This window comes from Nyctereutes procyonoides, unplaced genomic scaffold (assembly GCF_905146905.1).
Source record: "Nyctereutes procyonoides isolate TBG_1078 unplaced genomic scaffold, NYPRO_anot_genome, whole genome shotgun sequence".
NCBI lineage: Eukaryota > Metazoa > Chordata > Mammalia > Carnivora > Canidae > Nyctereutes > Nyctereutes procyonoides.
In genome coordinates, this window is record NW_026575032.1 from 14,752,881 (window position 1) to 14,777,922 (window position 25,042).

The 25,042-nt window shown below is 45.5% G+C and overlaps 1 protein-coding gene across 2 annotated transcripts; it reads right to left on the reverse strand.

Moving 5' to 3' along the window:
• Positions 1 to 244: 244 nt before the first annotated feature.
• Positions 245 to 13,847, reverse strand: PCDH18 (protocadherin 18). 2 transcript variants are annotated; one of them, XM_055317103.1, is made up of 4 exons: positions 11,347 to 13,847; positions 10,413 to 10,498; positions 10,155 to 10,318; positions 245 to 1,397 (listed from the first exon to the last, which is right to left on the reverse strand). In XM_055317103.1, the coding sequence occupies exons 1-4, from the start codon at positions 13,807 to 13,809 to the stop codon at positions 730 to 732; spliced, it is 3,381 nt and encodes a 1,126-aa protein (XP_055173078.1). In that variant the 5' UTR covers positions 13,810 to 13,847; the 3' UTR covers positions 245 to 729. The 2 variants fall into 2 exon arrangements, with proteins under 2 accessions (XP_055173078.1, XP_055173077.1); XM_055317102.1 differs by having other exon boundaries at positions 10,413 to 10,501.
• Between the last annotated feature and the right edge of the window lie 11,195 nt (positions 13,848 to 25,042).

Below are 25,042 nucleotides of genomic sequence, written 5' to 3' on the forward strand. Positions count from 1 at the left end.
GACAATAATACTTCAGGAGAAATATGCTCAAGGACAGGCCAGCGTGATGCTCCACAACAGTAGGGCCCCGGGGGTCAGGAAGCATGGGCTCCAGCCCTATTTTCATCATTGTCTGTGAAAGAGATTTCCCAGTCCCAAAATGAAATTTCACTTCCTGCTCCGACTTTGCTGCAATCAGGACTAGCAGAGAGCAGTAAAAATAATGGCAATAATAAAATAGTTGAACATTCTCACTGATGCTTCATTTCTTTTTTTTTTTTTTTTTTTTTTTTTTTTTTTTTAAGTATCGAGAAAAGAAACTGGATCACTTAACGAAACTAAGGACTGTATAACGTTTTAGTGGGGTTGTTCCGACAGCATGGCAACGTCTTCCCCAACGTCACTGATCTACACAGTGCCCTTACACTTTGTGGTTGACTGGCATGATCACATTTGAACAGTGGCTAGTTTCTATGTGATTAGGAAAGACATGTTTCTCATGGGAGTAAAAAAATAAAATTTGTCTGTTAAATTACACATAAATATAAGGTACAAATGTATTTTTAAAATACAGATTAAAATAATCACACTTGCATTGTGTACATACGAAAATACAGTATTTCATATTCAATATACACAGACACATTTATGATAAATGCAATTATTTGGCAATGCCAGTTCTTTCAGGGGCTTTCTCTGTCCCCTATTTCCACAGATATGGAAACAAAAATGCGTGGCCAGCATCGTCTCCTAGCTCTGGCGGACGTCCTGGAGCAGTTTGTTAATCTCAGCCACCAGCTCGCTGGCATCCATGAGTTCGTGCTTCCCATCGTTGAGATGATTGAGCACATTGTCAAAGTCATCTTCTTCATAATTCTCGGGGATCTCCTCCATGGCCGGCAGCCACTTCGAAGAAGGCTGCACGCTGGAGTGGGTCCCAAGGGGGGGACCAGAGCTGTTGGTGGGATTTTGGAAATGGGTACTGGCCGCCCAGGCGGCCACACCTTGGGGGTAACCCACCGTCTTGGCTGGCAGGGGTCCCTTCCGACGTTCCAGAGAGTTGGACCGGTCCACCTCACCACCCTCGGGATAGGTGTCCAGGGAAGGGGGCAAGAGGCGCTGGAACACACTGCTCATCTCCGAGAGCAGAGAGGATGTGCTGGTGTCCCCGGAGTCCTCCTCGTTTGGGGAGTCCTTCCCAAAGGTGGAAAAACTCTTCTTCTTCTCACCAGAATCTGCAGGCGAGGTGTCCTCCTCCAGACTCGGGTGCGGATGCTGCTGCTGGGGCTGTGCTGGGAAGTCCTCCCCCGGAATGAACATGTTACTCCTATAGTCGGAGGACGGCGAGGGCAGCGGTGGCATCCAACACTGGTCAGAGTGTCCCAGGACCCTGCACTCCTCCGTGCAAAGCCTCATCGCTACACCAGGGAAAGCAAACGGGGATTCGTTATCAGACCCAACATGACTCAAAATGATACAGCAAATGTCATTATATTTCTCAAAAAAAAAAAAAAAAAAAAAAAACCAGAATGAGACACTTTTAAACTACTACCAGGACACTGGCCTGTTACGCTACACACTAAATGGACTACACTTCTGGGTTTCATTTGTATATCGGTTTTATGGACTGTCCCCCCTCCTCACCCTCTTTACCAAATAAGGAAAGGAGGGTTATGACTCACACACTTCTCAGGGATAAGATATCTGCTCCTCAAGTAATGAGAAAGTGGATTTATAACTTATACATGAGGATGACTGAAAAAGAGCAAAGGTATGGGTGATGGAATATTTGCTGAACATAAATTCTAAAAAACCCAGGGCTGTAAGGTGAAATCCACAATTTTAGAACACCACCAGATAATTTTTTTGAGTAATACCTATGCATAGCTTTCTAGATATTGAGGTCTATCCGACCAACTTTACACTTAATGGAGGCATATGGGAATATAATAAGCTATCAGGTTGTTCTTCTTATTAATCTCTCTCAAACGAATTCTGGATTATTTACTGATTTGTTACTTAATATAGCAGGTGCAAATTATCCCCAACTACCAGGCATCCGTAGTTAGTCTGTTAAGAAGTCCTCTTTTAGAGGTCTGAAATGCAAATAGATGGAAAAGTCATCAAAAGCTGAAGAATTTTAAAAAAAATCCATTGGTTAGTTCTTCCAGTTGTTATAAAGCCTTCTTGGAATGTGAGTGGCCATACTCATAGAAAATGATAGATGATACTAGAAAAACAGGAAATAAAAGAGGAGAAAAATCTCTAAATTTGCCAAATATAATAACTGAAGTACATAACAATGAGGGAAGGCAAAAAATGTAAAAAATACTCCACAAATCACCCATATCTTTCAGTGACAATTAGGTCTCTTTGGTATCATGATTTTGTTTTAGAGCAAGTGACAGGATGCAGAAAATGCAAACTAATTATCTTACATTTGAAGAAAAACTGGATCGATACCAAGCATACCTATCTATTCAGAGCTAATTCTCTAGATCTAGCTACTTAGGAAAGATTTCTCTGCTTCCCAAATGATCGTGGAAAAGGATGATTCTTGAACAATGTCAAATCCTTTGTCAGGGGAAGCAAGTAGTCCATTGTGTTTATTGCTGTATCCCCAGCACCAGGTAAAGTGTCTGCATAGAATAATCAGTCACTATGCATTTTCTAATCATCAGGGAAATGTAAATCAAAACCACTTGAGATTGCATTTCAAATCTGTCAGGATGGCTGTTATAAAAAAAATAATAACAAGTGTTGACAAAGACGTAAAGAAATTAGAATACTTGTACACTATTGCTAAGAACACAAAATGGTGCAGCCACTATGGAAAACAATTTGGAGGTTCCTCAAAAAATTAAAACTATAACCACCATATTACCCAGAAATTCCACTTCTGGGTTTTTAACCAAAAGAACTGAAATCAGGATCTCGAAGAGACATTAGCACTTCCCTGTTCACTGCAGTACTATTCACAGTAACCAAGATGTGTAAAAAAAAACAAAACAAAAAACAAAAAAACAACCAACCTGAATGTCCACCATTGATAAATGGATAGAGACAATGTAGTAGACGCATACAATGGAATACTACTCAGCCTTAAAATAGGAAGAAGAGTCTGCAATATGTGACATTATACCCAGTGAAATAAGCCAGTCACAGGATAAACACTCTATGTGACTCTATGTATAGAAGGTATCTATCTAAAATGAACAAACTCGTGGAAAATCCAAGAGTGGAATGGTGTTTTCCAGGAGGTGTGTGCGTGTGGGAAGTTGAGGCAGTGGGGCACTGCTAATCAACGGGCATCAAGTTTTGGTTAAGCAAGAGGAGCAAGTTCTGGAGATCTGCTATACAACACTGGGCTTGTAGTTAACAATACTGGATTGTACAATTAAAAAAGTGTTAAGAGGGTAGATCTTATGTAATCAAATAAAATTTTAAAGATTTATATACAAAAGAAGGAAAGTGAAGAGTAAAAGTTGTCTCTCAGAAAAAGAGAAATAGGGCACCTGGGTGGTTCAGTCTGTTAAGTGCCCAACTCTTGATTTCAGCTCAGGTCATGATCTCAGGGTTGTGAGGTCAAGCCCCACATCAGGCTCCAAGGCCAGCTTAAGATTCTCACTCTCTCTCTCCCTCTACCATGCACCCTTCCTTCCCTCTCTCTAAAAAAAAAAGGAAGGACTATGTTGAAAGGGATGGAAGTCACTGCTCTTCATCACTCTTTGGAGATGGCTCAGTTTTAAACCTCACCAACTCTGGACCTCAGTTCTTATAGAGAAGAGGTTAATCTGAGGAACAAAAATGAGAGCAGAATGTTAGACTGGGAGAAAAGCTAAAAATACAAAGAAAGCAGGGAAAATGCAGAGAGGGCGTGAGTGCTGTGGGTACAACAAAGGGCAAACCCCAAGAATCCTTGTGTACTTTTGCCGTGAAGAAGGGCTAAGCTTAAAAAAAAAAAAAAAAAGAAGGGCTAAGCTTAAATAAGGGTGGATGATTTAAGAACAAAAGCAGGTTTAGATGCACTGACTTCATGTATTATTACCGCCTGGAAATATTTACTAACTATTGCTCATCATTTAATATGGACAAAACCAAAAGGAGTTGAAAGTAACTGGAATGCCTTAATTAGCAATGAGGTTTTTCTCAGCAGTGAAATAATTCTCCAAGTGGTAATGAAATTTTTTTTCCCTAATTCCCTGGGCCTCTGAAAATGGAAAGGAGATCTGTCTATCTTGTCTTACACACATCCTGTTAGAGGGAAGGGAAACAGATCTGATGACACCTTTCATTTGTTTTCCGGCCTTTAACTCTGTGGGAAGGACTTAATTGTTGGATTGATTATTTGATTGGCTTTGTTTTTCTCTCAATATTTAATGACAGAGTGGGGAAAGAGGAAAAATCACACAGGCTTCTAAGGATCCTGCGTATGTTCAACTTTCGAAAGACCTGAACGTAATCAACATATAACCAAAAATACAATCTGGATGACTACAATGAAAGTTCAGGTTCACAAGTAATCTGGTTACAAGAATTTTTTAGACCAGGGAATGCTATTTCACAACTCTGCAAGACGTAAGTGGAGCTTTAATTATACAATGGCAAATTAACATTCAAGTTCTTTAAATCCATGAAGTAGGAAACACTGATGAAGAAAAGCCCGATGGAGAAAAGTTTGGGGAAAGTAATAAGAGATGGGAGGGGGGCGGGGCACAGAGTAGGGCATTGCTGTCTCATTGAGATTTTCCACCTTTCCCCTGGAGACTCAACTATTTAAAAAACATTCTCAGTGCATATACATAATTCAGTGCCCCAGACGCCTCATACCGCATCCAGTAAGTTGGAGCTTATTGGCAAGTGGTGCACATGGCTAGTCTTTGTGTCTCCTCTTGAAAGCTGCCAGGGGGTTAAATTTCCTCTGGGAAAGGGTTGGGGTGAGGAAGCAGAGAGCTCTTCCTTCCCATCATATGACTGTCAATTTTGTGACTGTACAATACCTTCTAGGTAGGACCTGACATAAGGAGAAAAAGTAAAAAATTATATATATATATATATATATATATACACATATATATATATATATATATATGCCTAATTTCTTGCAGGCCATTTGTCCTTAAGTAAACGATGGATTGCGTATTCAGAGACTGCCATATGTAAAGTGAGATGATCGCTCCCCCTGTCCTCAAATGGTTTGGGATCCAGTTCTGAGTCAAGGGTAACAAAGGCAGCCCTAAGCCCCCAGGTAGTGTGCCAGGCTATGTGACGCTGAAGGCATGTCAAGGAAAGAGACACTAAGAAGGCAAGTGGAAGCTGCTGTAGTTAAAGAGACACCTGAAACAACTTTTGAGAGAGGAAGGGGACTCAGGCATAGTGAAGAGAAACCAGTTTTTTTTTCAGGAAGAAAGGCCCCATGAGCAAAGGACTGGTGGAGACACGGCTCTGCCTATTGCAAAAGACACAAGAAAAGTTGGAACGGAGGAGAGTCAATAAGCTAGGACAGGATTTTACGGGCCTTGGAATGTTAAGGGAAGTCGTTTTATTAGGCGTTGCTGGGCAACAGAAGTCAATTACTGATTTCAAACCCCAAAAATGTAAATTAAAATGTCCTGAGAAAGTTATGCAAGCTGCGTAAGAGAAATATTTGACAAAGGGAGGAGGTGCTAGAGAGTGACTATCAGGCTGTGCGCTGGTACAGTAAAGTGGCCGTGGAAGAGAGGCCACAACGGGGATACAGGCCATGAGGTTGGACAGAACACGGAATTAAAGAGAAATGTTGGAGTTAAGTAATTGCAGATGGCAGATTAATGAAAAGCGGAATGAGCCCAATAAAGGAGTAGCTCAAGACACAAAATCTGAAACCTTGATAAATCATGCTGGCGCAGCCGACAGACTGGGAGAATGGAAATGTCGCAGGAGCATGCGTGGCCCTGGGGTTCAAAGCTGAATGAGTAAGGAAGAAAGTATGTTGACAAACATGAGCTAACGGACAAAAATGCTTGCTGGTCTCGCTGCTCAGAATGAAGGATGTTTCTGTGGGAATTAATAGAATGAATGACCAGAAATGACCTTGCTGGCAGGCAATGCAACGAACCATAATCTATATTTGATCACAGTTTAATGCAGGAAAAATAGTTGGAATAAGACACTCAAGTCCTAAAAATATACATGCTCTCGAAAACTGCACTGATTTCTGTTAATGGCATTCAGATGTGGACTTACTTTTTTTTTTTTTTTTTCCTTTTTGGAGTTGGGCTATTTCCTGGGAATGTAAGTTTACAAAGCACAAGTTTTATGCCCTAATGTAATGGCCAAAGCTGCCAGAATGAATAGCAAGCCAGAAAATGGTTGAAGTATCATCAGAATGATGGTCATAATTAAAGGATGATTATCTCTGTATAGATACTCAATATGCACATTGTTTCCCGTACTAGCCAGAACATGAATAAGGTTTAAAATATTTTATAAGTCACTGGTAATATCCCGGTGCTCTATGCCACCAGAACGCCTTCCCCACAAGGAGGCAGGCAGCTAGGAAGAAAGAAATGTGTCTACTATAAAACAACACCATATACCAGCAATATAGCTCTCCCACTACACGCCTAGATGAAGATTGCGTAACTATGGAGTTTTTTAAAGGACTATCTATATATTAAGTGGTGTTATTACTGATACCATAAAAGTGAACCTCTAACTTTGAAAAGAAACGTTCACTTCTAAGAAGTTAATTTAAAGCCACTCGCCACGTAAGACTGTTACCCTAGACTTTACATCTACCTATTGTTGCCTCAATGACTTTATTAACACTTATTTTTATTTTATTTCATTTTTTTTTTAATGCAAGGATTGGATAACTCTACTGCCGTCAACATGTCTGGTGTTGGTAGCTCTGAAAGAGGGAAAGAGAAGTCCTGCTTTTTTTTCTAAACCAGGTGGGTGAACTGTTATAATTACACAATTTCAGAATTAAAAAGGATTTTAGGGGAACCTGGGTGGCTCAGTGGTTGAGTGTCTGTCTGCCTTCGGCTCAGGGTGAAATCCCGGGGTCCTGCGATTGAGTCCCGCAGCAGGCTCCCCACAGGGACTTTGCTTCTCCCTCTGCCTGTGTCTCTGCCCCTCCTGTGTCTCTCATGAATAAGTAAATAAAACCTTTAAAAGTAAGTAAATAAATAAATAAATAAATAAATAAATAAATAAAAAGGATTCTAGGCATCATACAGGCCCCCAAATGGAAAGGTTATCGAAGTAGGGACAGTTACTTTCCTTTTAACTATGCCAATAAATTAAAATCTCAGTGAATAGACACCATTCAGTTTAACACGTAAGTTCTATAATAAAACACGGATGTTATGCCCATTATGCTACTTTTCTGTGTTACTGAAATAATGTAATTTGGGATATCTATCACCTGATTCAAAAGTAGAGATCAATATTCAAAATCGAGTCCCATCAAGCATCACTGAGTCATAGAAATTCAGCCAGCTGGTTCTTTCATTTCATTGGTTGAGATAATAAAACTGGCTCTCTTTGAGCAGGCTTTGAGAGGCTGGATATAGTCCACCAGATTGTCAGAGATTTATTTCTTCCCTTAAATAGGAAGTCTATGGATAAAACAAAGAAACAAAGACACTGCTGTGCAAATATTGGTTCTCGTGTACCTTGGAGCCCTTGATGCTGTTAGAAAGCCTTCCCATGCATCCATCCTGCCAGAGATGCAGGACCTAGTACTGTGGTGACATAATGGAATCAGCAGCCTGCAATCACTTCATAGACTCAATTAAGTAGTGGGACTCAATTAAGAATTTAGGAACAAATACCTTACTACATTTATTATTTTTAAAAAAAAAAAACCTGTTGCTTCATATTACTCTTAATAGGTCGGTGTTTTGTTTTGTTTTTAAGATGTTGTTTATTTATTCATGCGAGACACACAGAGAGAGAGGCAGAGACACAGGCAGAGGGAGAAGCAGGCTCCATGCAGGGAGCCCGACGTGGGACTCGATCCTGGGTCTCCAGGATGACGCCGGGCGAAGGCAGGAGCCAAACCACTGAGCCACCCAGGGATCCCCAGATTAGTGTTCAAGAGTATGAGGATCGGTCCAAATCTCGCCTCTACCACACACCAACTGCCTGATTTGGGAACACATGTCTTGACCTTTATAAGCTTCAGTTTTCAAACCTAAAAGAAGCAGAAGCAGAAGAAGAGGAAGAAGGAGGAGGAGGAGGAGGAGAACACTACCTTTCCTACCACCCCACTCCCCCTTTTTTTTTTTTTTTTGTAAATTTATTTTTTTTTTGGTGTTCAATTTGCCAACATATAGAATAACACCCAATGCTCATCCCATCAAGTGCCCCCCTCAGTGGCCGTCACCCAGTCACCCCCCGCCCCCGCCCACCTTCCCTTCCACCACCCCTAGTTCATTTCCCGGAGTTAGGAGTCTCTCATGTTCTGTCTCCCTTTCTGATATTTCCCACTCAGTTTTTCCCCTTTCCCCTTTACTCCCTGTCAATATATTTTATATTCCCCAAATGAGTGAGACCATATGTTTGTCCTTCTCTGATTGACTTCTTTCACTCCGCATAATACCCTCCAGTTCCATCCACGTCGAAGCAAATGGTACCACCCCACTCCTGATTCCTACATCTGTTGAAGTGTTGGGAGACAGAATGCAGGTACCCAAGTCCTCATGGACCCTAGGGAAGTGCTGGGACAAAGTGAGTTATTATGGGCGGCAACTATCACCATCAGCACTAGAACTTTCTTGGCAGTGCTTTCACCTGCATTTCCGTGGCTCTCTGAAGCTCCTTCACGACTCTTTCCTAAACTCCCTTTCTTATCCATATTTAGAAAATAGATGTTTGATGGAACACAGATGAGTAATTGTTTTGTTCTGCCTTTTTTGCATTTATCAAATGGCAGTCATTTCATCAACATTCAGTGGACTTTAGAAACGTTAAGTAGGGGATCTCTGGGTGGCCCAGCGGTTTAGCGCCTGCCTTTGGCCCGGGGCATGGTCCTGGAGTCCCGGGATCGAGTCCCACGTCGGGCTCACTGTGGGGCCTGCTTCTCCCTCTGCCTGTGTCTCTGCCTCTCTCTCTCTCTCTCTCTCTGTGTGTGTGTCTCTCATGAATAAATAAAATCTCTTTAAAAAAAAAAAAAAGAAAGAAAGAAATGTTAAGTAGCCAAAGCAACAGTGATGTGCCCCTAAGAGTCGATTTAATTTCCCCAACTCTGGCAACAGGGTTGCTCCAATGAGGTAGTCAGGATCTACCCAGTTGGTTCAGAGAGTTTCTGTTGCACAACTTGGGGGAAGGGAGGGCTCTAAGGAAAACGTGGCTCATAACTTCCTAGGATCGCCTCCACCTGGCTTATGTACCTCTAAACTCCCCTCTTCAACTCTTGTTCTTCTTCCACTACAGTGGAGATAGAAAATGAAAGGTGGCAAAAAATATTCCGTGCTCACCACCCACCAAGACGCATTCTTTGTCCTATTTTTGGTGATCGAGGTGGTACCATTTCCTAGCGTATTTTAATCTCTGATTCTGTGAGTTGGTTCCCATCACAGGAAACGTGTGTCCTCCAAATTATAGTCCAGTTCACCACCAGGCACCAAAACAGGCTGTTTGAATAACAACCACCACCCAGTAATTTCATAAAGAGTTGCCCAAGACTGTCCTGTGGCAGGCCTGGATGGAGGGGGCAGGAAGAGGAAAGAAGTGGTGTGGCTTTTTCTAGCCTCCTCCCCCCACTCCTTTCTTCTTGTTCTGCTAAGCTCTGATGGCTGCTCCTTCTCTACCAACGGCTTAATATGAATTTTAAGGAAAAGATTTTTGGGGCAGCCCGGGGGGCTCCGGGGTTGAACGCCGCCTTCAGCTCAGGGTGTGACCCGAGGTCCTGGGATCGAGTCCCGCATCGGGCTCCCCCCATGGAGCCTGCTTCTCCCTTGGCCCGTCTCTCATGAATAAATAAATAAAATCTTAAAAAGAAAAAAAAAAAGAAAGAAAGAAAAAGATGCTGAAGTGTTCCAGGTCCTGTTCATTGTTAGCAGTGTACACACGACAGATCCTTCAGGGCAAAGGACAAAGAAAAATACAAGCGTGGGAGAAACCGTTCACTTCGTGGGTGTAGCAGGTCTGGCAATAAGGACCTAGCACCCCCGCCACCCTCTTACCTGCCGGAATTCTTCCATCTGTAAGAAACAGGTCACTGAATCCTTCACCCAGCAGCCTGTCAATTGGTGAATCTCGCCCCAAATCATAATCACTGTCTCCTGCTTCACTGTCACCACGGCCACTGTCTTTCAAGCTAAATTTGTCCATATCTTGGAGGGCGTACCTAGAAAGATGAATCAGAGAAAGCCTGGGTTTTACTCTTCTGCATTCACGTTACTGGAGACTCAACAGGCAATAAGCAGAAAGGTCATTCCTACCTATAGCTCCTGGAATATTTGTTGCCTCGAAAGCTTGGCCTTGGCTGATATTGCCCCTGGTGGAGCATTGAGAGAAGCTGGGAGACCTGCTGGAAACCAAACAGACAAGAACTGATTTCTTGGAAACACACCCCCCCCCCCCCAATACTCAAAAGCTGCAAGCAAGGGAAAAAACAGTTGCTCACTAGTTCATCCCAACTAACTGAACACGTCACCTGTGTGTTAAAGGGCTGCACTTGCTGGAAGGTGGCGGACCTATGCAGGCAGCCACCACGTGGAACTGAACACCCCCCAGAGAGCTTTCAATGACCTCATACACTGGCTTTTTAAGAGAACTCCTTGCTAAACAGCAGCTTGTTTTCCTTTATCTTCTAGGTCACATTAAAGTGACCAGCTATCAAAATATCTGGGAAATGTCATAAAATACAACAACTCGAACACACGCAGCTGAAATCATGCCAGAAAAATCACAAAAGTCCAACAAATGTGACATGCATTCAGATGGCATTCTGGAGGCCTCAGTTTTTTGTTTTTTGTTTTCTCCTTGTGGTTTTATTTTGGTTTGGTTTTTTTGTTTTTTTGGTTAGGAAGGAACCACAACTATGCAAATAAAACAAGTCCTTTTATACTTGCCCCCCCCCCCCCAGTACCTTAATCTGGGAAGTAAGGGTAATTCTAATTAGACAGTCACATTTATTTTTCAGTATTAGACGTAAACCCACGCAAGCAAATTCTTTAAGGAAAACCAAACAGCAGGCTGAGGTATGCATACCTGCTACGTACACACAACGCAACTTGTATCCAATGTGATTTGAATATTGTTAAGCGTCGCTGTCTACTTGTCAATGGAAACATGGCTAACCCATAAGGCAGCTCCTCGTGAACCCTAAGAGCTGAGGCTGGGTCGGTGAAGGGATGCAGAGTGTGATCTTACCTCAACAGCCGGAGTGGCATGGGTGAGCTCTAGGGAGAAATTCTCTGGCACGTGGTTGGACGAGATGGTCACCAAACTGTTGAGGGACTGGTGACTGTGGTGACTCTGCCGGCTGCCCATCTGGCCTCTCTCCAAGGTTGGAGAGGAAGACGGAGATGACCTGTGATGAGACCTGATGGGCAGAGTGCCATTCATGGTAGGCACCAGCGTAATGTCCCCTTTGTGAATCTGCCTGGATGGCCTCTTCGGGTGGTGCTGGTAAGTGGACTCCGCTACCCTGCAGTTGTAGGATCTAGTGTCCTTCTTTTCTCGGTTACACCGAGTTGCAAACAGCACCATGATGACCAACAGCACGGCACAAATTGCTCCCAGGGAGATAATTATAATCATGGAGACATCCAGAGACGCCTGGCTTACTGAGGTCATTGCTGTACTGGTCACGGACTCGGCGTCCTCAAAGATCACGCACTTCAGGAGGACTCTGGTGTGCAGCTGAGGACTGCCCTTGTCCTGGATGACGACGGCGAGCTCCCACTCCGTGTGGGGAACCGACTCCATGCTCACGTTGGTGTGGATGTCGCATGACCGTGGGTCAATTAGGAAGATGTTCTCCTCGTTGCCTGCTACTATGGAGCAACTGAGCTCAGCATTCACCCCAGAGTCTCTGTCAATTGCCCTGATCCTTGTGACGTGGAAGCCACTGTCGGCCCCCTTGGGTATGGAGATTTCCGCAGTGCCGTTGCGCAGCGCGGGCCCTATAACCACGGGGACGTTGTCGTTCTCATCGACGACGGTGAGCACGACTGTGGTGTTGCTTGCCAGTTGCTTTGGGCTTCCTCCATCTCTCGCTTCGACCACGAAAGGGATCTGACTCACCTCCTCGTGATCGAAGATTCTGAGGGCGTAGATGGCTCCATTGGATGGGTCGATGGTCACGTAGGTCGTTATGGAGCTTCCCAGGATAAGACTCTCCAGGATGGTGTAGGTCACCTGCCCGTTTTCTCCCAGGTCGGGGTCCGTGGCTGTGACGGTGGTGATGTAGGCCCCTGGCGAGTTGTTCTCCGAGATGGCAAATTCGTACCGACTCCTCTGGAAGCGCGGTGGGTTGTCGTTTATGTCATTGATCTGAACGGTGAAATGCTTCACCGTGGACAGGCTGGGCGTCCCCTTGTCCTCGGCGATGACTGTCAGGCTGTACTCGGACCTCTTCTCTCGGTCCAGCGTGGCGTTGGTCAAGATCAGATAGTTGTTCTCGTAAGTCTTCTGAAGTTTAAAGTGGCCGTGACCGTGAAGCCTGCACACGATCTCCCCGTTGGGCCCGGAATCCTTGTCCTGAACCCTGACCAGGGCCACGAACGTGTCAACGGGGTCCCCTTCAAAGACGTAGGATATTTCCTCTTTCCCGGGGGACATGAGGTTGATGTTAATGTCCGGCCTGTTGTCGTTGACGTCCACCACCTTGATGATGATCTTGCAGTGCGCTGGGATGGAGTTGGGGCCCAGGTCTTGGGCCTGGACGTCGATCTCGTAGGATTTGGTGACTTCGTAGTCCACTTGCCTGAAGAGAGTCAGTCGCCCCGTTTCTGAGTCGATCTTGAAAGTCTCTAGGATTCTGGGGGACACATGGCTGCTGAAGGCGTAGACCACCTTCCCGTTGGCGCCCTCGTCTGGATCGGTGGCGTTGAGGTCCAGGAGCAGCGTGCCCACCGGGGCGTCCTCCGGGAGCTGGATCACGTAGGAGGGCTGCCCGAAGGCCGGGCTGTTGTCGTTGGAGTCCGAGATGCTGATCTTGAGCACGGAGGAGCCGGACCTCTGGGGCACCCCCAGGTCGGAGGCCGTGAGCAGGAGCTCGTAGCTGGAGCGCAGCTCCCGGTCCAGCTCCCGCACCACGATGAGCTCCGCGTACTTGGCCCCATCCGTGCGGGTCCGCACCTCGATGGCGAAGAAGTCGTTGGCGGACAGCGAGTAGGTGTGCAGGGCGTTGTCGCCCACGTCCGGGTCCGAGGCGCCGTCCAGCGGGATGCGCGTCCCCACGGCCGCGCTCTCCGAGATCTCGATGGGGATGACGGGCCGCGCGAACTGCGGGGCGTTGTCGTTGATGTCCAGCACCTCCACCTCGATGTGGAACAGCTGCAGGTGCTCGGTGGGGAGCGTGATCACGTCGAACTCGATGCAGCAGTTGAGGTTCCGCGCGCACAGCTGCTCGCGGTCGATGGGCGCGCCCACGCGGACCTCGCCCGTGTCCTCGTCCACCCGCAGCAGGGGCGCGCTGCCCCGCTGCATGGCCCGGAAGCGCACGGCCGCGCCGGGCAGCCCCCGCAGCGCCTCGGCCGCGTCCTCCGACAGCCGCGCCACCACCGAGCCCACCCGCTGCTCCTCGTAGATGCGGTACCGGAGGTTGCGGCCCAGGACGGCGCAGCCCAGCGACGCGGCGAGCAGGGCGCACAGCAGCCGGCAGCGCATGGTCGCGGCGGGGGCGCCTGGCCCGGGGGCCGCGGGGGGCCGCGGGGGGCCGCGGGGGGGCCGCGGGGACGGGGGCCCGGCGCGCTCGGCTCCCGCTCAGCTCCCGGCCCCGCCGCCTCCCGCACCCCCCCCGCCCCGGCTCGCGCCCCCGACCCGCATACGCACCGCGACTCCCTCCCTCCCTCCCTCCCTCCCTCCCTCCCTCCCTCCCGGCCGGCCGGCGCGCTCCGCGGGTGTAGCCGGGTCGGCGGGCCCTGCCCCTGCTGCTCCTGCTCCGGCTCCGGCTCCGGCTCCGGCTCCGGCTCCCTCCTCCCCGCCCCGCTGCGCACCAGCCCGCGGCCGCCGACTCCGGGCTCCGAGCGGCACAACTTCACTTCAACTCACACAAAGCTCCGCTGCCCGGCGGGTGCGGAATCGCCGCCAGCCAATCAGCGGGGCCCCGGAGCCCCCGCGGCCCGAGGCCCCGGCGCGGGGGCGGGGAGGAGGGGGCCGGACCCGCCGGGAGGGGAGGGGAGGGGAGGGGAGGGGAGGGGCGGGGCCGGGAGAGCGCGGAGCAGGCGCCGGGGGACGGAGGGCTGCGCGAGGAGCAAGTGGGGAGCTGCAGGGGGGAGCGGGGACCAGGGTCCGGGGGACGGAGGAGCTGCGGGGGGAGCGGGGCGGAGCGGGGAGCCTGGTCTGGGGGAGGGGGCTGTGGGGGGAGCGGGGGAGGAGGGTCCGGGGCAGAGAGGAGCTGCAGGGGGAGCGCGGGGGAGCGGGGAGCCCGGTCGGAGGGAGCGGGGAGATGCGGGGAGAGCCGGGAGCAGAGTCTGGGAGAAGGAGGCTGTGGGGAGAGGGAGGAGCAGGGTCCGGGGGCGGGGAATTGCGCGGGGAGCAGCGGGGCAGGGTCCGGAGGAGGGAGGCTGTGGGGGAAGAGGTGGAGCAGGGTCCGGGGGAATGAGGAGCTGCAGGGGGAGCGGGGGTCGAGGGTCCAGGGGAGGGGGGAGCTGCAGGGGGAGCGCGGGGGAACGGGGAGCAGGGTCCGGGGGAACGAGGAGCTGCAGGGGGAGCGGGGGTCGAGGGTCCAGGGGAGGGGGGAGTTGCAGGGGGAGCGCGGGGGAGCGGGGAGCAGGGTCCGGGGGAACGAGGAGCTGCAGGGGGAGCGGGGGTCGAGGGTCCGGGGGAGGGGGGAGTTGCAGGGGGAGCGCGGAAGGAGCGGGGAGCAGGGTCCGGGAGAGAGGGGCTGCGGGAGGAACAAGTGGGGAGCTAGCTGCAGGGGGAGCGGGGAGCAGGGCCGGGGGGAGGCTGCGGGGGGAGCGGGGAGCGGGGCCCGTGGGGAGGGGCTTGGGGGGCCGCCCCTTCCCTGCTCCTCCCCCCTCCCCCCTGCTCCCTCCCCTCCCCCGCCCCCCTGCGTCCGGTCCACCGCGTTCACCCTCTCCGAGCGCGCCGCGACAAAGGGGCGACAAATTGCAGAAGAAAAACTTTAAATCAACTTCGGGTCGCCCTGATTTCTCTGGCGTTTGACGTCGGGCCGGTTTCCGAGGGGCCCTTTCTCTTCCGCAGGCACGTCCTCCCGGGGCTCCTCCGGGTCCGCCCGCGGGTTTGACTTGAGATGCCCCCGGGGCCTCCGGTAGCGGAGGGACTGGCCCGGCTCCTCGGGCCCCGCGCCCCCCCCCACCCCACCCCCCCAGGCGCAGGCTCGCGGCCCCCGCCCGGAGCGCCTGCAGGTTTTCTTGGGGCTCTTGTTTTCAGGAGCAGAACCAGTAAGGAGGTTTCACGTTCTGGGTTTCTTTCATCTTTACTCTTTGAGGAGAAGACAAGGGCTATTTTCCACTCTTGATTTCCCTTAATGAGCGAGATTTAAGGGAACACCTTAGGGTTTGAAACTAATTACCAAGGTAGTTGCTCCCATAGAACATGCACTTCTTCCAGGAGTTGGGGCAGAACTGGCTCTGATATTTCTTTGCCTTGGACCTCGAAAAAAAAAAAAAACAAAACAAAACAAAAAACAACACCCATTTACCTTGAGTAAAAGCCATTTCATGCTTTAGCGTGCCAGTTGCTACCAAAAGGCATTGTCTGTACATGGTGAGTCCTCGTGATGAATACTGGGGGGACAGGGACTCAATCGTTTACAAGTCAGATTTGTGTGATGGATGCATTATTTATGAAAGCGCTCTTCAGATATGTATTTTAAGAACCCAAAGCTTGTTTACATTGAAGCATAAAAATGCCTGAGCTGAAAATTGCATTTTGTGTGCATCAAAATGCTAGGAAATACCATGGGAGGCTGGTGCTCTATCCGGGTCACAGAAACTGATACGGTATTCTTTTTTGAAAATATGATTATTTATGATGTTCTTTCTTCTCTGCAATTCCTTTTAAGTTTATCATCAGGGCTCTACCGCTGCCTCTGTGTGTGTGTGTGTGTGTGTGTGTGTGTGTGTGTGCACGCGCGTGTGTGTCTGTGTGCGCGCGCCTCTTGCATTATTCCTCAGCTGTCTTCATCCACTTGCAGATTTGCTGTTTCACATAATCTCGCTGTCACTTTTTCCCATTTATTTTCTCCCACTCTCTCTTTTGCCCCCCCCCAGAAACATATAAAAAAAGGCAATTTTCTGATTTTTCCACTTTGCTTACTCTCAGCAGAGCTCAGCTAAAGTCACTAAGAAGGTTCCTTCCAAGAAAGAAAGCAGAGGAGTCGCAGCGTGAACTCTCCTTCTCTTTAGGCATTCAAAGGCATTTTATAAGCCGTTGTCTTCTTCCCCCTCCAGAAACCAGCGCTGTGTGGCAAATTGTGCAGAATAGAAATGCCCATAATGAATGTATTTAGCGCTGGGTCATGCTGATGAACACTGTGCCCCCATGAATAACACTGTGCTACGAGGTTGTAGCCCTTTCAAATTGCTGATCCCCAAACCCTATAGGCAAACTGGTAAGACTACACCACAAGCAACTGGGACTTTAGAAATCCATAGCCATCTGGCCCAGATCTCTAACAATCTGAGCCAATAATTCTATCAACTCAGGCTTTAGCGAACCCCTCTGCAAACACCAAAAGAGCAAAGAAAGGAATTAGTGACTATTCAAAGGTGGGGTGAGAATTCAAAGGTAATCCAATTCCAGGAGTTCTGGGAGAACTTTCTTGGTGGATTTGATAAGTCTACCCCCAAAATCCCTGAGGGCCATGGACTTGATTACCTGAACGTAGAGGGCATGTTTTTCCCTAGTGCTTCACAGAATAAAAACCTAAATTTAAGGATCTTTCTTTGATTTCTGACAATGCGTGTGAATAGACTTAACCATTGTCAAAAGAGCTTCAGACTACCTTACAGAAATACGTTGAACAGGTTGCAAATCCATATGTGCTCATAAAGCCTGTGTTTCTGTGTGTACGTCTTTACGTAGTCGGGAATTCTTTCGTGGGGAATGACTCGTTTTCCCTAGTGGGGTCATCCTTAACAAATACCACTTCAAGTACAGCTGGTCAGTCCCTCCCTGAGAAATTACACGTACCTGCTTCATAGTATTGGGCTTTTGATTTCTCCTTAGTGTACACTGCTCTGTTTTTCAAACTCGTTTTCAGAAAGTACAAAATAGGAAATAAATCTTTCCTTTTGCACTTTTAATTAGCTCCAGCAATTCCAAATGTCCTTATCTGGTAGCCCTGCAAAGAAAATACCAAAAGCAAAAACAAAAGCAAACAAACAAACAAAAAAAACCAAACCTCTCTCATATCATTTTCTATGTGTGGAAGCAAATTAGAGGACAAATACTGATAAGTGTCTGTCAGTTGTCATCTCGTGGTGATTCGAGGGAACTTTCTCGGTCTTCTAAAATGTTACAAAGCTATGGGTAAGCAGTCGTGAAGAAGTTTAGACTCTCCAGAATTGCTTTCAGATACCCAGGGAAGGAGGATTGAATGCCCCTTAAAGCCCATCCACCTTCGGGACCCAGGCTTTGTTGACAAAGACGAGATTTGGCTGCACCTCTTGACGCATTCTAGGTGACATTAGGCATGACAGCAACGTGCTCCCAACCGCCCGGAAGAGAATCCTGGAATCTTATTTCCATCCTGTAGTGTATATTTTAGCCACAAAGTTCCTCTTACACCGGGTCAGCCTCAGTTGGCTGAAAATCGCTAAACTAGGGAAAAGATACTAGTTGACAATACATCCTGTCACCTCTAATCACAGGTTTATGATGCCATTTATTTTTATTACTTTTGTTTTAAAGAAAATGAAGCTTTATAATTCTAAATCTTTACTGTTTTCCTTGCTTTTGATGAGGAAGGGGAATGCAAGGCTGAACTCTAAAGTTCAAATGTCATTCCATTGCATGAAGAGTGTCTTTTTCGGTGAAATGCAAAATTAAAGTCACTAAAATTTCTTTTTAAAGATTCTTGGTTATAGGGCAGCCCTGGTGGCTCAGCGGTTTAGCGCCTGCCTTCAGCCCAGGGCCTGATCCTGGGGAGACCCTAGATGAAGTCCCACTTCGGGCTCCCTGCATGGAGCCTGCTTCTCCCTCTGCTGTGTCTCTATCTCTGTCTCTCTCTTTCTCTTTCTCTGCGTCGCTAGTAAATCAATAAAATCTTTAAAAAAATCTTAATTATTTTTATTCCATTAAAGCATATGAAATGCAAAGAAAAAGGTAGATGAATAAGCAAATACATAAATAAAGGGTCATTTCTGTCTGACCATATCTTTCCCACCATCAAAAGGATGATAGGAATCTCACAACCTGCTTGTAGATTAAGGTAACATTACAATCCTTCCTCATAGCATTGGCAGTGAAATGCTTTGTAGGAGGAATTCCTGGTCCTGCTTGATACCACATGTCCCTAACAAGCCTAAATAATTACTCTACTGTGTGTCTTGAGAAATTAGATATGAGCAAAAGTTTTACCAGATGAAAGTTGGCCTCCTGGTACTTTGGAACTATTTAGGATAAAGAGTTTGACTTTTATATAAGCCTAATATATGTGCAAAGGCGGGTACCACCACTAATTGGTAGCTGTGTAATCCTGAACAAATTATTATTATTTGTTAAAGATTTTTTTTTTATTTATTTATTCATGAGAGACACAGAGAGAGAGGCAGAGACCCAGGCAGAGTGAGAAGCAGGCTCCATGCAGGGAGCCCGACGTGGGACTCGATCCCGGGTCTCCAGGATCAGGCCCTGGGCTGAAGGAGGCACCAAACCGCTGGGCCACCGGGGCTGTCCCTGAACAAATTATTTAAGTCCTCTGAGTCTGTCTCATCCCCTGGGAACAATAATAACATACCATAAAGAATTCTTGTAAGAATTAAATAATCAGAGCTTCCCACAGAGGCTGGCCAAGAGTAAGTATACAACCAAGATTAATTTCTTTCTCTTAGACTATGTGGGTCTGTTTTCTTCCTAACTTGCAGTGATGAAAAAAAAGAAGTGGATCGTATTCACAGTCCTTTTTTGCTTTTCAAACTTTTGGTTTAGATGCTTATATAATTTTATGTTGGAAAGATGCAACTCTCTCCATTTCTGATTTATGAATGTCACCTTTGAAACGTAATCGGCAAAACTAATAGTACTGATCTACGATGTTTTTGAAGACTTGCCGGCTCACTGAAGAAAATTTTGAAAGATCTATCAAATACACCTGAGTGTACCTCCAGACCCCGACTATAGAAATATATCTAATAATACAGTTGAAAGATGGTAGGATACACATCTAGTATTTGCCTGTTCTCAAATAGTTTGAAATGAACATTTTTTTTTTTAAATCATGTCACACTATACTGGGAAGGCAAAAGAATGTAATTTGATGTGATATCTTGGCAATGACAAAGAAAGAGAAAACTTATCAAGTAAGATTTTCATTTAGAAAGCACCATTAGACCTTCTATCCTTCATATTACATCTCTTTATGTTGTATTCCATTTACTAAGCTATTCAATAATAAAGAAAAGTCTCTGAACAATATAAGCTCTTTATTGGAACAAAGTTATCAACATGCGATCAAGGGTTGGGATATGAGAATGGGCCCTAAGCTCACATTAGACTTGTAGAATAGAAATAGACTTCGTACAATTCTGATCAACTGGATTGAATGCCCGTGGGAGGGCCACACACCTGGAGGCATAGCTCTGCAAGTGCCAAGAGTGGGCCACCAGCGTAGGGCCGGGAAGAGTTGGAGCCCTTGAAATGCAGTGACAGATGCTAGGTCAATTGTGTCTGAGTAGGCAATCAGTATTTGGGATGTCCTGCCAAAGATAGCACGCCAGGCTCCAGCAAGTGACGTAGGGTCCGGCAACAGGTAATCAACTAAGTGTGCACGTGAGCCATATAGGTGAGCTACTGTTTATCTTCAGACTTCAGGCCTTCCCAGCCAAACAGGTTATAAAAGTAGAGATTAAAAATGAGAGGATAGAAGAGAGGCACCTAAGATCCAGTGTTCTGGAAATGGATACTTACTGGAAGCCAAGTCAAGATTTGAGACCAGGTCACAGAGTTAAACTAGATGGCAGCAAAGCTGATTTGAGAATGAATAGTGTGAACTATCATAGACTCTTAAATTCCTCTCCTCGAGGCAGGATCCTGAGACAGAAAACTAAGCCTATAAATTGTGTTCCGAAACCTGCTGCTGAGGAGCCGTGAGGGGCTTTGCAGGGAGGTGGGTTAAGCCCTTAAGTGAGCTGAGTCTCCGTTCTTTTTTTTTTTTTTAATTTTTATTTATTAATGATAGTCACAGAGAGAGAGAGAGAGAGAGAGAGAGGCAGAGACACAGGCAGAGAGAGAAGCAGGCTCCATGCACCGGGAGCCCTGGGATTCGATCCCGGGTCTCCAGGATCGTGCCCTGGGCCAAAGGCAGACGCCAAACCTCTGCACCACCCAGGGATCCCTGAGTCTCCGTTCTTAGTTTCAAGCATTGCTACACAGGGTAGGGTCCATAGAGCAGCAGCATGGGCATTCTCTGGAAGTTTCTTAGAAATACAGAATCTCAGACAGCACCCCAGACCTACTCAAACAGATCCTGCATAGCAATAAGATTCTCCGCTGATTGTTATGCACATTAACGTTGGAGACACGTTGTTACAAAGAGTAGTTTATCGTCTGAAGTGATAGAAATTGTGAAGTAGGAGACGGTACTCACATCCCATGTGCTGTGAGGTTTTGCTGCTCCGGGGAGTTGAAGCGATTGGCATATGGCGAAGATTACCACAGAAAAGGCCAGGGTTTAAATACCGTTTATTCAAGAATATAAATAGAAGTGATAAAAGAAAACTTCTTTATCGGCTGAATTCATAGAGAAGGGAAATTAAGCTTTCCTTTGGAGCCACTGTTTTATGTCACCACCCCATCCTCAACCATTTAGGCAGGACAGATTGCATTAGAAATGGAAATAGAAAAAGAGATCTAGTTCTTTTGGAAGAGTTATTCCTGGAAGCAAACATATTTCCAATGTCATTACATTCCTGTGCATTCGCATACCTGTGAGTGCGTAGGAATCTCCTTTTGTGTGTTTTTGCATCGAGCGAGTATATATGAACGAAAAGTTCACCTTATGTTTTCTTCATGTCAGTATTCCTTCACCATTCAGTGGTGTGGGAAAGCAAATCTTGGTACCCCATTTATTTACCCTTAAGTATTCCTAGCTCGGGATTAAGAAGAGAGGTTGAAGCGTGACAAAAAGATTCTTTTCAATGCTTCCATTTCATGTACAATATTTCTGGATGCCTCCAATAAATATTTAATATATCCAACCTGTTTTTCAACCAGCAGCATCCCATACATAAACTGGGGTCTATCCTTACAATAAAATTTCCAAAAGTATAAAGGAGAATTAATGGGACTTAGAGCTATAAGCATCTATTTAGGTGATGCAAATCAAATGAATGACATTTGGGTTATATAGATGAGATTAAAACTTTTTGAAAGGAGGCTATAACAGGGTATATTAGGCTTAAACAAATATCTATTGAGTATTAGCTTCAATTATGTACAAAAATGGGATCCCTGGTTTAGCGCCTGCCTTTGGCCCAGGGCACGATCCTGGAGTCCTGGGATCAATTCCCACGTTGGGCTCCTAGCATGGAACCTGCTTTTCCCTCCTCCTGTCTTTCTGCCTCTCTCTCTCTCTCTGTCTGTCTTAAATAAATAAATAATAAATAAATAAATAAATAAATAAATAAATATTTAAAAAAATTATGTACAAAAATGTACTGTTAGTAAGTTCAGCTAGGTTAAGTGTGACTTCAGAGTCCAACTTCTTATTTACTGAGAAGTTGTGGGAAATTATTTAGTTTACGGTTACTATCCACCAGTAGAACCACATTCAGTGAGGAGCAATCTAGGATTTGTAGTCCACTAGGAGGAATGTTTATCACGTCGCGGGATGCCTAATTTTACAAGGAAAAGAGAGGGATCAAAGTAGTCTCTCAAAGAGCAACTGTTTATCAGGAATAGTTAAAATTTTACAAAATTAAAGAAATACTTGATTTATAGATTTGAACATAGATGGCCTAGTTTTATGGCTGGTCTCTGAAATGTGTGTACTTTTTACTCCTTTACCAACCTACGAAGAGAAGGAACAATTTGCACACACTTTTTGCATAATAAATGTCTGAATGTATTTTAATTATGCTACAGAAAATGTTTCAGTTGGAATAAAACTGAGGAGAGTCATGAGGCCTTCTTTGAAAATGCTGCCTTTTTCCTGCAAGGCACATAGCAAGCTACCATTTGTGACAACACGGTGCCTCTTTATTATCATCTAGTATCTATTTTGAATGTGGATAACTCAATTTAGTTATAATAAGCTAATCAGTTATGGTCGCTGTACTCTATTTACAGGAATTTAGTTTCCAAAGAACATTCTCATTTAAACAGTAAGGCATTTAAGGAAATATCTGCTTCCAAAGCAGTAAAACATGTTAGAAAAGATCTACTCCAAAATGTAATTAGAGGACAAATTTAAGAGTTTACATTTAGATTGATAAAAAAATGCCATCTAAAATAGTAACATTTAACAGCAGTTAAATGTCAGGGTCTTGGAACACAATAAAAGCACAGGCAACAGTTATTTCCAAGTGCTTTATTTATATTTCCTTATTTAACTTTCCCTATCATCTCAATAATGAAATGTTTATAATTGCTAGAAATGTACGCAATACAAGTACTAGAACCTAAAGCATCAACAAGGAGTTTGTTTTTGTTTTTAAGATTTTATTTATTTATTCATGAGAGAGAGAGAGGGACAGAGACACAGGCAGAGGGAGAAGCAGGCTCCATGCAGGGAGCCCCATGTGGGACTCGATCCCGGGTCTCCAGGATCATGCCCTGAAGTGAAGGCGGGCCCTAAACCGCTGAGCCACCGGGGCTGCCAACAAGGAGTTTGTTATCTCAAAACACTAATCCATAGAGACAGGACATATCTGACATAGAATAATTAAGCAGCTCAGTGATGCCATCATGAACCTGGTTTCTCTCATTCTCTGCTCTTTCATCTTAAATGTGATGTCTTATCCTTCTTGCATGGGTTCCTTCACCTTCCCAGGATGGTTGTTAACAGTTCTAGGAACTATCTCCCCACTCAGCTGAAGAGAGCTACAAAAAGTCAGTACTTCCTTTCTAGATCTTCTTTCACAAAGAAAACATTACAGACCTAGAAAGTATTATGTTAAGTGAAACAAATCAGCCTGAGAAAGACGAATACCATAGGATTCCACTCTCAAGTGGAATCTTAAAAAATAATGATAATAATAAAAATAAACAGAATAAACAAAAAATAGAATCAGACCTATAAATACAGAGAACAAACTGATGGGTGCCAGAGGGGAGGCAGGTGGGTGGCTGGGCAAAATGTGTGAAGGGGAGTGGGAGATACAGCCTTCCAGCAATGGAATGCATAAGTCACCTGAATAAAAGGCACAGCTTAAAGACTACAGTCAATGATACCGTAACAGCGATGGAATGGGACAGATGGTAGCTCCACTTGTGTACACGGCATAATGTATAGACTTATCACATTGTTAAGTTGTACACCTGAAACTAATGTACCATGGTGTGTCACCTGTACTCAAATTTAAAAAAAAGAAAAAGAAAGAAAGAAAGAAAGAAAGAAAGAAAGAAAGAAAGAAAGAAAGAAAAGAAAATGTTCTAGGAGTTTCCTAATGACTCTCTCTTAACGCTCATTGGTCAGATTTGCGTCACAGGACCATTCTGTAATCTCCAACAAGGAGAGTGGAATTGTTGTGATTGGTCTAGATTAATAGGGTTTTAGGCCTGGATTATAGGAATAGCTCCTTCACTTCACACAAAATGTTACAATATTGGGGTCCAGTTAACAAGGTCCAGTGGGAAGTGGACACTTGAGTGGAGAGCAGAGGAAGTCTTTTCTGCCACGTTAGTCCTAGAACAATTTTATGGTAAAGAAACTAAGACACACAAGTTTAATTAAATTTTTCACAGCTGGTATATCGTTGATATTGAATTACATATCTCTGCCTCCAAAATCTTCCTGTACAGTAATGACTACATGTTTTTTAGGTATTAAATGCGAAAGGCTGTCCCGTTTTAGAATTCTTTCTTTTTTTCAAAACTATGGAGCTTTGGGAAAAGATATCAGTACACATCAAAGTGAACTGCCTCATGGAAAAATATTGTTACCCATGCAACAACAACCAAAAATTACACCGCTTTGTCCTTTGGATATTGTCCTTGAAAATCATCAATGCTACAAGATTAATTGAAGTGATTCTTAGGCAGAGCTGGGGGAAACAGAAGAGGCAAAGGGTGAGGTGATATTTTTCTGACTCTCAAAATCTCAGATCTTTTAGGGCATCTTGACCTACCAGGTGATATTTCTTTTAGGCCAGGATCCTCTAGAAGGAAACACGATTGAATTATCTGTAGAGTAAAAGATACAAATAGAAAATCTGGAAAAAAATTAAAAAGAAAATAAAAAGAAAATCTGGGAAACTGAGAAAAGGAGAGTAGACGTTCAGATTCACATGTAGGTTGTAATCAGAAACACAGCAGTATTTGAGCAAAGGCTAACCAGGGGATTGACACAGGAGAGTAGCATAATGCAGAACAAGAGATACTGACCTGAGATCAAAGAAACCCACTTCCCACTCAACAGCTCTTTGATGTTTCATCATCGTCCATGCTATCAACAGTCTTCCCAGTGATAAGTCTCTCTCCACATTTTTTTTTTTTTGTATGAAGTAATGAATCCTAAATTTGGGAGGAAGACATAAAAAGTGCACCTGGATAT